We start from the raw sequence: 17,632 nt of genomic DNA on the forward strand, positions 1-17,632 counted from the left end.
GGGTGGATTCAAGATGGAATCACTTACATGGCCATGCCTATGTAGAGTCCTGGAACTTGCTTTATAGACTTCTCCTGCCTCTGCCTTGTGAGTGCTGGGATTAAAGGCGTGCGCCACCACTGCCCAGTTTAGTTTTTAATCTTAAGGATGTGTGGGAGAGCCAGGCAGGGCAATACACAATTGTAATCCAGCACTGCAGAGGGGAGGGGAAACCACAAATTCCAGACTAGCATGGTCTACGTACCAGAAGCCCAGCAGGAGCACAAGGAGGGGAGCTGGGAAAGGATGACCTGATGGAGAAGCAGCAGCTGCTGGTGATGGATGCCTCCAGCTAGGCATCTGTAGATTACTGTTAGCCAGGCTGTGCAGCTAGGCATCCGTAGATTACTGTTAGCCAGTCTGTGCAGCTAGGCATCCGTAGATTACTGTTACCCAGTCTGTGCAGCTAGGCATCTGTAGATTACTGTTAGCCAGTCTGTGCAGCTAGGCATCCATAGATTACTGTTACCCAGGCTGTGCAGCTAGGCATCTGTAGATTACTGTTAGCCAGTCTGTGCAGCTAGGCGTCTGTATTAGCTGTTACCCAGGCTGTGCAGCTAGGCATCCGTAGATTACTGTTAGCCAGGCTGTGCAGCTAGGCGTCTGTATTAGCTGTTACCCAGGCTGTGCAGCTAGGCATCCATAGATTACTGTTACCCAGGCTGTGCAGCTAGGCATCTGTAGATTACTGTTAGCCAGTCTGTGCAGCTAGGCGTCTGTATTAGCTGTTACCCAGGCTGTGCAGCTAGGTGTCTGTATTAGCTGTTACCCAGGCTGTGCAGCTAGGCATCCGTAGATTACTGTTAGCCAGGCTGTGCAGCTAGGCACCCGTAGATTACTGTTAGCCAGTCTGTGCAGCTAGGCATCCGTAGATTACTGTTAGCCAGGCTGTGCACCTAGGCATCCGTAGATTACTGTTACCCAGTCTGTGCAGCTAGGCGTCTGTATTAGCTGTTACCCAGGCTGTGCAGCTAGGCGTCTGTATTAGCTGTTACCCAGGCTGTGCAGCTAGGCGTCTGTATTAGCTGTTACCCAGGCTGTGCAGCTAGGCGTCTGTATTAGCTGTTACCCAGGCTGTGCAGCTAGGCGTCTGTATTAGCTGTTACCCAGGCTGTGCAGCTAGGCGTCTGTATTAGCTGTTAGCCAGGCTGTGGATTAGAGAGCAATTTAAGGTGGACTTTATAGGAAAAAACAACTAGAGTGAAGCAGGAAGTGAGCAGGTCAGGTTAGCTCTACTCATGCGTCTTCATCTCTGTCAAGCAATCCTAGTGCCCTGGTCACTGCGAGTTCCTCACGGACTTGACAGCCCCTGCAGATCTGGGGAGGTCCTCCCTAGTACCCTTGTCAGATGACTGACAGAACCTTCCTACTATGTACCCTCGGCTTATAAAGCCAGTCCTGGGTGGGTATGAGGGATGTCTGGTAATGTAATCCCCGCCCCCAGTCTAAATTAAGATGGCTCCAGTGGGTACTGAGTCAGGTATGGTTATAACTGCATCACAACCTGCATTGTCATTATGGAATTAATAAGAAATCATAAGGGGGTGGGGGAAGCAGTAAAAACTTCCTTGACTGGGGCTGGAGAGATGGCTCAGTGGTTAAGCGCACTGACTGCTTTTCCAAAGGTCCTGAGTTCAATTCCCAGCAACCACATGGTGGCTCTCAACCATCTGTAATGAGATTTGATGCCCTCTTCTGGCCTGCAGGCAGATATGCAGGCAAAACACTGTATACATATTAAATAAATAAATAAATCTTTAAAAACAAAACTTCTTTGACTGAGAAGTGTCTGGCAGTCGGGTCATTAGCCTTCATATAAAAGCTGCTAATAAATAATACCCGCTTCCAATCCAGTCTGTATGGCCAATGCTGGATACAGAACACGGAGAGAAGCTGTTCTGTGGAGTTATACTTAGTCCCCTCTATTAATCTTCTAAGTCTTTGATTCAGTTTGCAGGAAGCACAGCTCTCATTTGTTCTAGCCTGAGGCCTGAGTGGTTCCTAAGACAAGAATCAGCCATGTGTCATGTGAACTCTTCAGAAGCCTGGACTCAGGATTTGCTTTGAAGAGCTGGGCTAAAGACACGCCACCATGATCGTCTCCCGTCAGTGAACGTGTGGAGGAAGATGTAGGAAACTAAAGGCTCTCGTGTTTCCTAGAACCAGACATTTCTGAGTGCAAGGTTGAGCCTACCTCATCAAATAATTGAATTCCTCAGCCACAGGCTTGTCGGGATTTGCTCAATGTCTCTAAACTCCACCAGCACGGCAAACTCACAGATCCTAGTGCAGCCCACAGTTCTCACAGCTTTGAAAAAGGCATCCTGCCACTAGGGCAAAACCTAGTATAATACCTATAATGTATGTCCACCTCGACACAAAGTCTATCTGGGGCTTTAAGAAAAGTACACGACCTGGCCTGGACTCTGAGGAAACACTAGAAGCCTGTTTCCCAGCTGTAATGGAGAGAAGCTGGAAGGAAATTTGAACATTTTTAAGCTTGTGTGTGCACCTGTCTGTGAAATTGTGCCGACACCTGTGGAGGCCAAAAGAGGCTTCGGCGTCATTGGAGCTGGAGCCACAGGTGTTTGAGTCACCCAAATAATAGTGGGATCCACACTCCTGCGGTTAAGTGTGCTGGGAGGGACAAGCAGCATACCAGACCAGAGCTACCTCTCCAGCTCCTGGCAGGAAGTTTTAAAAGGGAGCCATTTACAGCGTATTATTCCATTAGATCTTCAAATGTTACACCATAACGGGCTCAGTCAGCAGCCACGGGTCTTAACGCTTCATCTTTGCCACCATCCAGCCGGTCATCAGCTCAGGGTCAAGGAGCTGTCATTCAGCATGTCTTTAAACTCCATCTCCTATGGTAGGTGTCTTTTCTGGGTATTGTACCATTCTGACACGAAAGCCCGATGGGGAAAGTCCACTCCCTGGATGCTCCCCTCCCACCTCCCACCTCCATAGCAGTTACTGCCTCTCGGAGCTGGACAGCGTGACCAGGCTACAAGTCCCAGGCGTGCAAGCTGGGAGCTATGGGACACAGGGCAAGTTAGGTAATTTCAGTTTTGATTGGGTTTTTAAGAATTTGATTAATATATAAGTGGGGTGAAGAGCAGGCACACACATGAAGGGGAACACGGAGGTCAGAACACAACCTGGAGGAGCAGGTCCTTTCCTTTCACAATTTGGGTCCCAAAGAACTTAAGACGCTGTCCTGATGGAAAGAGCCATCTCACTGGCCTGGTTTCTCTAAATTTTAATTATTTTGTTTACCAAATGAAGGTAGGAGTAACTACTTTGTAGAGCAGTTGGAAGTTAGTTCGTGTAAAGAGTTACAGCGCCAAGCACAACTGGAAAGTCGCGTGCTGCTAAGTTCCAGCTTCACCTCTTCGTGGTGCACTTACTTTTGCTATTACTTGTCTAAGCTCTCCGCGTTCCAAATGTGATCAAGACAGGCTGTGGAGGGGGCTGGAGAGATGGCTCTGTGGTTAAGAGCATTGCCTGCTCTTCCAAAGGTCCTGAGTTCAATTCCCGGCAACCACATGGTGGCTCACAACCATCTGTAATGAGATCTGCTGCCCTCTTCTGGTCTGCAGACATACACACAGACAGAATATTGTATACTGTATACATAATAAATAAATAAATATTAAAAAAAAAAGACAGGCTGTGGATGCAGGAACTGCCCGTGTCACCGAATCCATCTCATTCAATGGCCCTTGCTTGACCTATGTCCTAGTTAGAGTTGCTATTGCTGCGGTGAGCCATGACCAAAAGCAACTTGGGGAGTGAAGGGTTTGTTTTATTTGGCCTACAGATCCCAAGTCACAGTCCACTGAGGAGAGGCACAGCAGGAACTCACATTGGGTGGGAACCCGGAAACAGGAGCTCATGGAGGCTTGCTCAACTTGCTCTTACGGAACCCAGGAATGTCCCTACCCACAGTGCACTGTGCCCTCCCCCTCAGCCACTAAGAAATGCTCTGTTGCTTCCTACAGCTCCATTCTCTCAGCTGAGGCTCCCTCCTGAGGTGACTCCAGCTTGTGTCGAGTGGACACAAAACTAGCCAGCACATGTGCTCATTCCTGCTTTACAACACACCGGATGGCTGGACAGCCATCGTGTGAAGTCTTTTTTTTTTTTTTTTTAATTTTCAAGACAGGGTTTCTCTGTGTGGCCCTGGTTGTCCTGGAATTCTGTGTAGACCAGGCTGCCTCTGTCTCCCAAGTGCTAGGATTAACGCATACATGTGGAGGCCAGAGGTGATTTCAGTGTTCTCAATTGCTTCCCATCTTAAAAAAACAAAACAAAACAAAACAAAAAAAACATGTATTGGGAGCTGGGGAGATGGCTCAGTAATGAAGAGCCCTGGCTGCGGAGGAGCTGGTTCACATGGACTCACAGTTGTTTTTAACTCCAGTTCCAGGGGACTGGAGAGCACCGGGCACACAGGTAGTCACATATACCCTACAAATGCAATCGATTTTATTTTATTTTATTTATTTATTTATTTTTTTGTTTTTCGAGACAGGGTTTCTCTGTGGTTTTGGAGCCTGTCCTGGAACTAGCTCTTGTAGACCAGGCTGGTCTCGAACTCACAGAGATCCGCCTGCCTCTGCCTCCTGAGTGCTGGGATTAAAGGCATGCGCCACCACCGCCAGGCTTATTTTATTTTTTTTTTAATATTTATTTATTTATTTATTATGTATATAGTATTCTGTGTGTATGCCTGCAGGCCAGAAGAGGGCACCAGACCTCATTACAGATGGTTGTGAGCCACCATGTGGTTGCTGGGAATTGAACTCAGGACCTTTGGAAGAGCAGGCAATGCTCTTAACCACTGAGCCGTCTCTCCAGTCCCTCCAATCTATTTTAAAATGTGTTTATCATCGTATATGTGTATGGTTTGAGTGTGCCCACGCAGGTCCCACAGTGTGCGTGTGGAGAGCAGAGGAGGCTGGCAGGAGTTGGCTCTCTTCTTTACTCTGTCATTTCTTCCACACTGTACATAGTGCGTCGGCCCTTGAGCTTCTGGGTGATCCTGTCTCTGCCTGTCTTGCACTAGGAGGGCTAGGATTACAGATGTGAGCCACCATATCCAGGATCAAACTGAGATGTCAGGCTTGGGTTGTACTTTTATACTGTGAGCCATCTCAGTGTTTGTTATTTCCAAGACAGGGTGTTACTATGTAACTCTCATGGGCCTTGAATTCAGTCAGGCTGTCCTTGAACCCTGAGACCCATCTGCTCAGGTGGGTCAGAGTGCTGGGATTTAAGGCTTACTACGCCATACCCACCCACCTTAGTTTTGAGACAGAATCTGCAGGGACCTTCCTGCCTAGGCTGCACCGCCACCACGCCCAGCTTTTATGGGGTGCTGAGAATTAAACTCATGCTTGCACAGCTCATCACACCCCCCTCCAAAAGACCCCCACAGATCTTGTTTTTTTTTTTTTTTTTTTTTTTTTTTTGAGACAAGGCCTCACTATATAGCTTTGGCTGTCCTAGAACTCACTATGTGCCCAGGCTGGTCTTGAACTCACAGAGATCTAACTTGCCTCTGCTTGCAGAGTGCTAGGATCACAGGTAAGCACCACCATGCTAAGTAGCCCATTCCCATCATAATGCCCAATTCTAAGACAAGGCTCACACATTGCCGGCAACACCCCTGCTGGGCCTGCTGCCAGCAATGCTGCCTTGTGGATGTGGTTCCCCACGTGCCCAGAGTACCTGTATACTTCCCCCATAGCGGGGCAGTAGAGCAGAACAGCTGGGGCCTCTGGAATCCTTTTAGATTTGAACGAATACAAGTTTGACTATTAACAGCACAGTTTCCCAACCTTATGTGGATGGCACACGCACACAGCACGGGCCTGCTTCCCAGTCAGCCTCTCTGCAGCACCCACTTAGTCCACCTCACCTGGACTTTCCTGCAGCTCCAATGCAGCAGAGGTGCTGCCAGACAGGACTTCCTTTCTTCCCACAGCACGGCCTGCTTTCCCCAAATATGGTCCTCATGCCTTTATTAAAGGCGAAGGGATTCCAAGGGCAATGCAGGCAAGATCGAGACTTCATCCAGGATAAAAATGACTTACTGTCCTGCTATTCTGTCCTTTCTTCACCCGTCCATTGCCTGAACAGATGTCCAAGGCCCTTCAGAACCTTTCAGTGGTGATATACAGCTGTTAAATGGCTTTGGCATTGACTCTGGCAAAGAAATTGTTACTTCAAGAAACAAGACCATGGTTTGAATAACCAGGAGTTGTAAATGCCTGGAAAATCAGACCATATGTCTTACATTTCAGAACTAACAGGTGTTATTACTGCTATGGGCTTTTTTTTAAGACTAGAAACTAGAACAGCTAGGTGTTTTCTCAACTTTATTATGGGAACGGAAGAGATAAACCAGAATATTTCTGTTATTAATGTAAAAATGATTGACCCTGTGTACGGTACTGAAAGGGATTGTAAGGCTGGCATGTTCTTCATACCTACACACTTCCAGGTGACGCAACAGGCTTCTGCTCACGGGTACCCGGAAAGGGCTCCTAGGCCATGGCTGTGAAAACTGGTTGGGGTCAGCGTCTTGCAGGCTTGGGCATGATGTAAACTTTCACGGGCTTACTGAAAGGGATGGTGCCCTCAATGCTGGTCTCCACCTGTGGTAACATCTCGCCACCCTCCATCCATGGAGATTTTGGGATGCGTGCACCAGAGTTGTAGGCCAGCAGCAGCCGCACTTCCACTTGGCATGGCTCTGGAAAACAAAAATAAAACAAGAAATCCTCCACCACTCGGTAACTTCTAGGAATTCAAATGAAGCTGCAAATGAAGGGCCATCAAAGCCGGCTGCATGGCTGGGGGAGGAGCACATCAAATGGAGGTGGCCCACACCTTTCATCTCAGCACCCTGGAGGCAGAGGCGAGCAAATCTCTCTGTGAGTTTAAGGCCAGCCTAGTCAACATAGTGAGTTACAGGATAACCAGAGCTACATAGTGAGATGCTATCTCAAAAAACAAAAGATGGGCTTTTCCTATGTCTGCATCCCTTTTCATCCTCAAACACGAAACCAGTTTTCTAGCCGAATCATTTGAGGCTGGCCCCAAGGCTGCAGATGTAATGCCACTGCCTCCATGTGAGCTTCTGCCACTCAGAGCCACAGCTGCCGAGGGCACCAGAGAGAAATCTGCAGGAGGCCACAGTGCTGGATACGCAGTCGGTGCTGTGACTGTGGTCTGTGTGCATCTTGGACCTGCCTTTTCTAGTGGAAAGGAAAGGTTCAAGGTAGAAACAGTTCTGGCAGAAAATTTGTTACCAGTGGAAAGGAACCTGTTTCGGGGATTTAAAACAGCAGAGTCCTTCTGATTCTTTCACACACTACACTGCAGATCGGCCGCCTGTCTGTGGCAGGCCTCCTGAGAGTAAACAAACCCCTTGTGAGTCATTGGCTGTTTCGGCTGAGTGACAAGGAGTATAGGACATGCTCTAATTGAGCTTGAATGCACTGAGGGAAGAAGGCAGGGAGGCTTTGGAATAGAAACCCACTCTGTGCCAAGCATAAAACCCCAGGACTTCTTTTCTTGCCACACCATGAAAAAAAGAGTCACAATCTTGAAAAAAGTTCAGGAGCTCAGATAGCTCTAAGTGGCTGCTCAGATCCACCCTGTGAGCAACTGAGCTGAGTTTGGTCTTTTGCTAACCACATGGCTTCCACAAAGGAGAGGGAGAGACATTCAGAAGGACCTACTGGCAACTGCAAGGCACAGAACACAATCAACTTGCATGCACCCTACTTAGGTGTAAGGGTTAAAGATCAGCTTCCAGCTAAAAGTTCGGAGGGTAAGAATGAGCTGGACGGTTCACAATCAACCAGGACAAAGGCTCCAGGACTCCGAATGCCTCTCCAACTCTTTCTGGTCTCTCGAGGTCTACATTGCTCTCCTCCTGGGCCCATTGAGTTCAGCAGGAGTACTAAGTGCAGCCTCAGCTCCAGCCATGCAGCGTACACACCCACACCACAGGGCCTCTCAGTCATGAGTGTGGTCATGACATAAGCACTATGCCAATCCCAGACTTCCAGAACTATCTCCCACTCGGGGTGCAGCCAGGGCAAGCCCAGCATCAGCTCTGTCATCAGGACTCCTGGTCTATCTCAGAGAGCACCACAGCACTTCAAGGAGCCAAATCCTGGGCAAGTCGGGAGGGCAGAGAGCCATTCTGCCTTCCCTTACCATCTTCTGATAGGAATGGCAATTCAAGCCAATGCCACTGAGAAGGGAGAAGAGAGAGAGAAAGAGAGGCAATGGTGGAGAGGAGAAGTGAAAGTCACCCGAGACAAGCCCTACAACGCATCCGTTTTTCCTAGAAGAATGGTTCCCATCCTAAAGAAAAGGAGAAATCAAGTAAGGTCGACAGAATCACACATAAAGGAGGATCTGAACCCCCGACTCTGAGTCCTAGCTCTCTACAAGGTAGCATCCTGACCTCCAAAGCAGCTATGGACTCCACTTCCTGCAATAGTTAGAGCAGGAAAGTTAGTCTCCTCGTGTGCAGCCCAGTCTATCCCCATGAGACTCGGCTCTACAGTCCCCTATGTCTTCTAATGGAACCTTGTTCCTCGTGCAAACAGCAAATCAGTCCAAACATATTAATGTTTGAGCTTATGACATCCTTCCGTAAAAGAGATCCAGTTCACTCAGAGTAGCCCCCAGGACAGGGTTTCTCTGTAGCTCTCGCTGTCCTGGAACTCACTCTGTAGACCAGGCTGGCCTCGAACTCACTGAGACCCGCCTGCCTCTGCCTCCATGCCTGGCCGGCACATGCCTTTAATCCCAGTACTTGGGAGGCAGAGCTGGAGGCCAGCCTGGCCTACACAGAATTCTGGGCCAGCCAGGGCTGCCCAGTGACACTCTAAACAATCATAACGGGCAGAGAGCGAGATTAGTGCGGAGATGCTCCTGCTCCCCCAGCCCGCCGACTCACCTGTCCAGGCAGTGTGGGATAGGTACACCTGAGTGATGAGGCGGTGCCGGCCGGGGCCAGGGTTCCGAAAGTCTGCTGGCTTCGGGTGGATCATCTGAGCCTGGCCATCAGGGTACAAGACCTAAAGCATTACAGAAATGGGACCACAGAAGACACATGAGCCAAGAAAACAGATGTGAACCCCAAGTCAGCAGTAGAAAGGTGACCCTAGCCATCATAAAAATCTGCTTCTTAAGTGGGAACAAGGCATGTCGGGCAGTGGTGGTGCACTCGGGAGGCAGAGGCGAGGCCAGCCTGGTCTATAAAGTGAACTCCAGGACAGCCAGGGCAGCACAGTGAAGCCCCGTCTCAAAAATTTGACAAAAAAAAAAAAAAAAAAAAAATAGGGTGGTGGTGGTAGGCAATACTAGAAGCAGTATGCGGTAAATATTTCTTTTTTTTTAAAAGTATTTATTTATTATGTATATAATATTCTTTCTGCATTGTGCCTGAAGGCCAGAAGAGGGCACCAGACCTCATTACAGATGGTTGTGAGCTACCATGTGGTTGCTGGGAATTGAAATCAGGACCTTTGGAAGAGCAGGCAGTGCTCTTAACCTCTGAGCCATCTCTCCAGCCCCCGTAAATATTTCTTAAAGAGAACAATGTCACAGCGCTGGAAGGACTTCCCTCCTCGGCTCTGAAGCAGTCTCCAGAGAGCACTCAAAGAAAGAGGGGGTCTGTTTGCATCGTTAGCCAAATCTTCACATCTCTCCAAGGGACACAGAATTCTTCCCTCAATAGCTTGAGGCCCTAGCTGCCTGTGCAGAGTCTATTACAGGACACAGGGACAAGCAGACAGGAGGACGGACTGGACCAGCTCTGTGCACACAGAGAGGACTCGGATCATCCTTTCAACCACGAAATCCAGGGAAGTTTGTGTCTTGTCTGCTGGCTCAAATCTTTCATCTCTCTGAGCATCTTGGGCCCTCCCAAGGACTGACAGGTCTATGTTTATTTTTCTCTCCCTCTCTCTGCTGTGTTTGGGTATGGGGGGAGGGGATACTGCAGAGACCAGAATGCCCTCCACCTTGTTTTCAAGGCATTTCCCTCACCCCCTGGGCAGCGTGCAGGAATGTGTGGCTATACCGAGATTTTTATGCTCCAGTGATTTTTAGCTTCTTGTTCACTAAGCCATCTTTGTGACTGTTTTGAGATCCAATCTTGTTACGTAGCCTACACTAGCCTTAAACTTGTATACTGAAAGCTTAGTCCGTAAAGTAGTGTTCAGAAGCAGGGTTTTGGGGAAATGACTGGATCATTAGGACTCTGACCTAACCAAGGGCTCAAACCCCTGAGAGATTTGTAATTTCATGTATTCTGGGGCAAGGCTGAGCCTGTCATGTCCCCAGCCCCTCCTCCGTTCCAGCTTGCTCCAAGTCATGAGCTGAACAGCTTTGTCCTCTTTGGACCCCCTGCTATGAGGCTGTAGCCTCACCTGAGGCCTACAGGGATGGAGCCAGGCAACTGCAGGCTGAAACCTTCGAAACCACGAGCTAAATCAACTCCTTCCATCTCAAGTTGCTTTTCTCAGGTATTTGGTCACAGCAAAGATAATTACAAGCTGTTTCTCTCTACTCTGCTTCTAGGCTCTGCGGCCCCATCCTAGGGCAGAAGAAAGCTGTAGGGGCCCTAGTTTCCAGAACTCCGTTATCTTTAACAGCTCAGTGGGTTAACTTAAAAGAAGAGGAGAAGTTGGGAGGATAATGGAGTAAGTGTCTAGGAGGAACTGGAATAGGGCAATGCATCCATGTCTGAAATAACCAAAAAATGACTTCTAAAAGGGAAGGGACTACAGATAAGGCTCAGCTGGTGGAATGCTTGCCTGTTTTATATGAATTATCATTTCATACATGACCCCAAACAGCATATGCCCACAATACTGCCCTTGTGAGCAGAGATGGGAGGATTGGAAGGTCAAGGTCATTCTTAGAGACTTGGAGGTCAGCCTGGTCTAGAGATTCTGTAGTAAAAGTGGGTGGGGGTAAGGAAGAAAGGAGTGGCACAAAGCAACAGAACCAAGTTCCCTGTCAAAGTCTGGACTCTGCTGTCTAACAGCTGCCGGAAACATTCCTTCAGGAGTTTAAAAACCTGTGGCCCAAGCAGGTGAGGGGAAGAAAATGGCCAGCATGAATCATATTCTGAATTCCAGAACAACTTAAAAATGTATTTCCTTTTGCCGTGGCTAAAATACAGTAACTCAGACCGCCCTCTCCTCTCATGACCTGCACCAACAGGGGCTCACTCTCCGCTTTTCCTCACCCTCTGCCAGTCCCCTGTCAGGCGGTACCGCATCAGCACCTTCAGCACAGTAGGCTTAACTGTGCCTGCTGAAGCACCTACCTCCACTTCTAACTGCCGGCCCCTTGATCCGGCTCCCAGTGAAACTGAGCGCACCACACAGCCCGACCCACAACCTCCGCACTGAGCACTGCACTGAAGCAAGCACGAAATGCACAGATGGACGGCAGGAAGGACGGAGAGGTGGAGGAAGCTGGGATTGTGGGCTCGGCTTTACCCCATCTCTCATGTGATTCTAGCTTATCTAATGCTGGAAAAATGTGTTCTCCTGATCATGATCATTTCTTCCCATCTATGAGTTTTGTCTGCCACCTGACCAACCAATAGAACTTGTTTATTACAACTGATACATTCAGCGTGTGTGTGTGTAGAAAGGATTAAATCTAAAGTCTGCATTATACAGATCCTTAGTAAGTAAAACCTTCCTGGATTCTGAGGGCATTATACACATTTCATGCTAATGTCTGCTATTCCTATTTTCAGATGTAGAATCTGAGGTTTAGAGTTTAATTTGCTCAAGAGCAGAGTTGGCTCCTGCCATGGCACCTCTTTTTGTCCCTTTTCAGTCTTGGTCCCTCAAGTAGATGACAAAAGAACCAAAGTTAAAGGCTTCAACACAGTGTCAGTGTAAACACCACGGAGCCCACACCCAACACACCTGGACCTTAACAGTGTTCTGAGGGTCTTGCACATGTTCCAGGGTTGCGTCCACATCCAAGGCTACCACCAACCCAGACGTAAACCGCAAAGGGTTGTCTGACTCGCCTGCGGGCTCGATGATGGTGGCCGAGGCTTTGTGGATCTGTAAACAAGAAAATATGGTCATGTTCAGGCCAGTGAGAAAGCTCAGAGGGGTGGTCCGAGGAAGGACCCTAGCTCACTGCTCCCCTGGTCACAGAAGCTCACTGAACTAAGTGGCTTTAAGTGTCAGGACAGATGGGCGAGGGCACGTGGACTCTGACCTGCTCCGGCAGTGGGAGATGGAGGAAGGTGCTCTGCCGCAGCATTGTTTGCAGAATTTTGATCACTTCCAGAGGTTTAGACGCCATGAGTCGGGGCATAATATCAAGAAGTTTGTCCACAAAGCTGTCATGAAGTTGGGGCAAATCGGCAACGAAGCACCTGTGTGAACACACAGAAGCACTGACCACACACTCGTTCACCAGGCTAGCTAAGCCCACACTTCTGCCAGCCCTGAAGCAGGAAGAGGAATGAAATGGGAGGAGCTTTAGGATCGTGCCTGAAATTGACAGGGACAGTGATCAGCCTGCCGGGGCACCATGATCAGCCAAAGAGCCACAGCTGAGTCAATAACGCCCTAGCCTTGCAGGCATGAGGACCTAAACCTAACCCCCAGAATCTGTAACAAAGACAGGAGCAGTAGCATGAACCTGTATCCCAGCACTGGGAAGGCAGAAGTAAGAGGATCCCCAGGGCTTGTTGGCCAGCAGATCAAGCTCACTGGCAAACTCCAGGTTTAGTAAGTGCCCCTGCTTCAGTAAATAAGGTGGAAAGTGTTTGATGGAAACACTCAGAGCTGGAGAGATGGCTCAGAGGTTAAGAGCACTGCCTGCTCTTCCAGAGGTCCTGAGTTCAATTCCCAGCAATGACATGGTGACTCACAACCATCTGTAATGAGATCTGGTGCCCTCTTCTGGCCTGCAGCATACATGCAGATAGAGCACTGTACATATCATAAATCATTAAAAAACACTCTACATCAACATCTGGCACATATAAAACATGTACACACACACACAGAAAATTGGTTTTTTGTTTAACAGCCTGTTTCACTGGTATGGTGGTTAATGTTTATAATCTCAGAATTTGGGGGATTCTGCTAAGGCAGGAGGACTATTGAGAGATCAAGGCCAGCCTGGGCTATAATTTGAGGCTCTGTTAATGAGTAACCATGAGTGTCAGGCATACACCTGAGAGCTTTATATGAGTGTATTTGATCATTACGCTATTATCATTCTTTTCATAGATTCGCTAATTAATTGGAAATGTTATACAGGAGGCTCCATCAAGTGCCAGGTACTACTCTAAGTCTGGGGATCGTGCTAATAATAATAAGCAAGAGGAACAGCTGGGTTTTTGTCGACCCATTTGTAGCACTGGGGATTGAGCCCTGGGCCTCTCCCACCGAACTGTATCCCAGCCCCGGGGGTTTGCTATGATTTGCTGTGGTTTGAGAGAGTGTCTCACTATAGCCCAGGGAAATGCAATCCTCCTGCCTTGGTCTTTCAACTGCTGAGAGTATAGCAGTGTCCTCCATCAAGTGTGAAAGGACTTTGCTAAGATTTATTTTTGACAGATTATGGTGGCACACACCTTTAATCCTACCACTCAGGAGGCAGAAGCAGGCAGATATCTGTGTGTTTGAGGTCAGCCTGGTATACACAGTGTTCTGTAACAGCCACAGTTACATGGTGAAAGGGGGAAAAATTTGTTTTTATTCTAATATTTAAATTTTATTTTTTTACATGTATGGGTGTTTTATCTGCTTGTATATCTGTGTACCATGTGTGTATTTGGTCCACTGAGGACAGAAGTAGGTGTCAGATCCCTTGTGACTGGAGTTATAGACTTTGTAATCGTGTCTTAAGATGTGAGACCTAGGGTACAGCTCCAGCACTATGCTTGCCTGTTGGCTACTATGCTCCCCGCCATGAAAAACCCAACTGTTCACATGAAACAAGCTCAGTCTCACTACTTTAACTCCATCAAGCCCTCTGATCATCTACTGCATGTTTTAAGAGTAGATCCAGACGATAGTAGATGGACCTGATACCCACTTTTTATTATTATTTATTTATTATGTATACAATGTTCTGTCTGCATGTATGCCTGTCCACCAGAAGAGGGCACCAGGTCTCATAGATGGTTGTGAGCCACCATGTGGTTGCTGGAATTGAACTCAGGACCTTTGGAAGAGCAGGCAGTGCTCTTAACCTCTGAGCCCTCTCGCTAGCCCCCGAGAAACATTTTAAAGTGACAAGAACCTGGGTTCCACTCCCCCAGAACCCAAGTAAAAAGGTAGGGAGTGGCAGTGACCCCTGTAACCCTAGTGTTGGGAAGGTTAAGACAGGAGGCTCCCTGGAGCTTGCTGGCCACTGGCCTAGATAAACCAACGTCCTCCAGGTCCAGTGTGAGACTGTTGCAGAAAATAAGGTGGACAGTAACATCTGTTAAGCACACACCTAACATTAGCCCCTGGATCCCCTATGCTTGAGTGTGCACACACACACACACACACACACACACACACACACACACGCAAGCATGCATGCACATAATCAATCAATATTTCGCCCAAGCTAGTCTTGAAATAATAGGCTCAAGTGATTCTTCTGCCTTAGCATCCAGATCAGCTGGGATTACAGACGTGCCCTATGGTGCCCATCTTGAGACACATTTATTCCACACATTCATTCTGTTATTTTAGAAGATTCACATATATTTTTAATTATGTGTGCATATTTCTGTGTGTGGGTATGTGCACATGAATGCAGGGGCTGGCAGCAGCCAGAAGAGGGCATCAAAGCCCTGGAACTAGAGTTACAGGTAATTGTGAGGCACTCTGTATGGGTGCTGGGAACCAAACTCAATTTCACTGAAAGAACAGTGACTACTCTTAACCATTTCTCTAACTCCTACTTATTTCTTCTCTCTCTCTCTCCATCTCTCTATGGTCTCACTATGCAGCAATGGCTAGCATGGAACTTACTATGTTGACCAAGCTGGCCTCAAATCCCCATGCCTCTGTCTCCATGCTGGCATTAAAGGTATGTGTCAGTACACCTGGCTTGTTATTATTTACCTACGGAATTAAAGAACAACTGCCATAATCCCAGCACTTGGGAGGTACAGGCAGGAGGATCAGGAGTTCAAGCCAGCTTTAGCTATACAAGTTCAAGGCCTGCCCAGAGTACATGAGACCCTGTCTCAAAAAGGCAAAAGAACAATGCCAGGCACACTGGTACATATCAGCAATCCTACCATTCAAGAGGTGAGGCAGGAGGATCAATAATTCAAGACCAGTCCGGGCAACACAGTGAGATCCTATCTCAAACAAAAATATAAAAGGAATTAAAAGAATAATTTGTTGTTGTTTGTAGAGATTCATACTTGTTTTCTGTAGCTCAGCTAAGGGCTGAATCCAAATGGCCCTGATGTTTTTATTATTTATTACTTCGAAGCTCTAGACTCACAACGTTTATACACCACTAAGGAAAACACTGACAACAGGTGATGGGCAGCTCAGCAGCACGTAAAAGACGTGATCTCGTTTGGCGTCTGTTAGGTTACTTTCTGCATAAACAAGATGAAGAAACCATCGTAAGAGTTACAAAATACTCACCTCTGAAAAAAATCCACTTCCTGTAAAAACTTTTCACACATTCCAAATAAGGGGTCAACTCTGCAGGAAAAAAGCAAAGTGTAAAAAACCTGTCACTCCATGAACGAAGGAGTGAGGACAAGAACCCCGAAACCCAAGCACTGTAAGATGGACAAGCTCCTAGACTCTCTGAGGAACACAAGGCCAGGAGTCGTATCTGTGGCTAGAGGTCAGGCACGGGTCTGATCTGAGACTTCCTGAAAGTGAAAGAAGCAGACTGCACATCTCTTAGCTGACTTCCCTATATCTTCCTCATCATTTGCCTTAAGAGAGCGGTGACTGTATCCACGGTGTCCTCAGGAGAACACCTGTTCTGTCCAGTGTGCACCTGTCCTTCTGTCTATGTGTTGCTTTCATTGGTTGAATAAAGAAACTGCCTTGGCCTTTTGATAGGGCAGCACTTAGATAGGCGGAGTACAGAACTGAATGCTGGGAAGGGCAGAGAGAGAGCCGCCATGGAGCTGCCAGGTCAGACATGTTGAATCTTTCCCAGTGGTGTCATACAGATTATTAGAAATGGGTCGAATCAAGATGTGAGAGTTAGCTATAGGAAGCTAGAGCTAATGGGCCAGGCAGTGTTTGATTAATATAATTTCTGTGTGATTATTTCGGGTGTAAGCTAGCCAGGTGGGACCAAAGCAGGCCCTCTCCATACAACATGCACCTTACCCTCGTGTGGTCCGTGCAGTGACTATCAGCTGCACCTTACCCTCGCGTGGTCCGTGCAGTGACTATCAGCTGCGCCTTACCCTCGCGTGGTCCGTGCAGTGACTGTCAGCTGCACCTTACCCTCGCGTGGTCCATGCAGTGACTATCAGCTGCACCTTACCCTCGCGTGGTCCGTGCAGTGACTATCAGCTGCCCCTTACCCTCGTGTGGTCCGTGCAGTGACTATCAGCTGCCCGTTACCCTCGCGTGGTCCGTGCAGTGACTATCAGCTGCCCCTTACCCTCGTGTGGTCCGTGCAGTGACTATCAGTTGCAGGGCTTTGGCCTGGAGCCTCATGTGGTGTATGATCACCACCTGCTTATTCTCCACCCCGCTGTACATAAACTCCATTTTATAGGTTTCTTCCATGATCTGTAAGGAAAGACAATCAGTAAAAGATCACAGGAGAGAGAGGGCTGCACAAGCTTCCAACCCTAGCTGAGGAGCTACAGACAGCTGATGGCTTCTGAGGAAGGGTGTGGCTCCTGGCAGGCTAGTGACACTCTTGTGGGTGGCCCTAACCCTGGTATGGACAGAGCACAAACAAGACTCAACAGGTTATTTTTTTAAAAAAGGAGAAACAAAATCGGATGGTAGAGAGGTGGGGATAGTTTTAGGAAAAGTTAGGAAGAGGAGTATGGATGAATATAAAAATACACTCTATGAAAGTATTAAAGAATTAAAAATATTAAAATAACCTCAAAATTGCCAGGCGTTGGTGGCGCACACCTTTAATCCCAGCACTTGCGACGCAGAGGCAGGTGGATCTCTGTGAATTTGAGGTCAGCCTGGTCTACAGAGCAAGCTCCAGGACAACAAAAGCCCCAGGGAAACCGACTTAAATAACAAAACAAAGCAAAAAACCAAAATCCCACCTCAAAATTATTTTACATGCACTTTAGAGAAAAGATCTACAACTATTTTTATTAGATTTTAATATGTTTGAAACATGCAATAATATAAATGGCATCACATAAACTGTGTGAGAGAGTGTGGGTTCTGTATATGGGTTCCAGGTCCTGAATTCAGGTCATCAGGCCTACATACTTCGACCTGCTGAGCCACGCCCCAGGCCCACAAACTGATATGTTAGAACAATTTCAGAAATCACACAATTCAGCCGCCACACTGTACAGAGGATGAAACTCCAAGAG

General features: G+C 47.8%; 1 protein-coding gene across 1 annotated transcript in view; it reads right to left on the bottom strand.

Annotated features, from left to right (window-relative positions):
* Positions 1–6,412: 6,412 nt before the first annotated feature.
* LOC121446933 (integrator complex subunit 4) overlaps positions 6,413–17,632 on the bottom strand; it is a 57,110-nt gene continuing 45,890 nt past the window's right edge. Inside the window, exons 18-23 of the mRNA XM_041649835.1 lie at positions 16,720–16,850; positions 15,732–15,791; positions 12,331–12,490; positions 12,027–12,170; positions 9,029–9,149; positions 6,413–6,802 (exon numbers count right to left, since the gene is read on the bottom strand). Coding sequence (XP_041505769.1) covers positions 6,624–6,802; positions 9,029–9,149; positions 12,027–12,170; positions 12,331–12,490; positions 15,732–15,791; positions 16,720–16,850 — 795 coding nt within the window. The 3' untranslated portion in view covers positions 6,413–6,623. The remainder of the gene's footprint in view (positions 6,803–9,028; positions 9,150–12,026; positions 12,171–12,330; positions 12,491–15,731; positions 15,792–16,719; positions 16,851–17,632) is intronic.

The sequence above is a fragment of the Microtus oregoni genome, unplaced genomic scaffold, assembly GCF_018167655.1.
Source record: "Microtus oregoni isolate MIOR12 unplaced genomic scaffold, Mior012 000000F_ref0000247, whole genome shotgun sequence".
In the NCBI taxonomy this organism is placed as follows: domain Eukaryota; kingdom Metazoa; phylum Chordata; class Mammalia; order Rodentia; family Cricetidae; genus Microtus; species Microtus oregoni.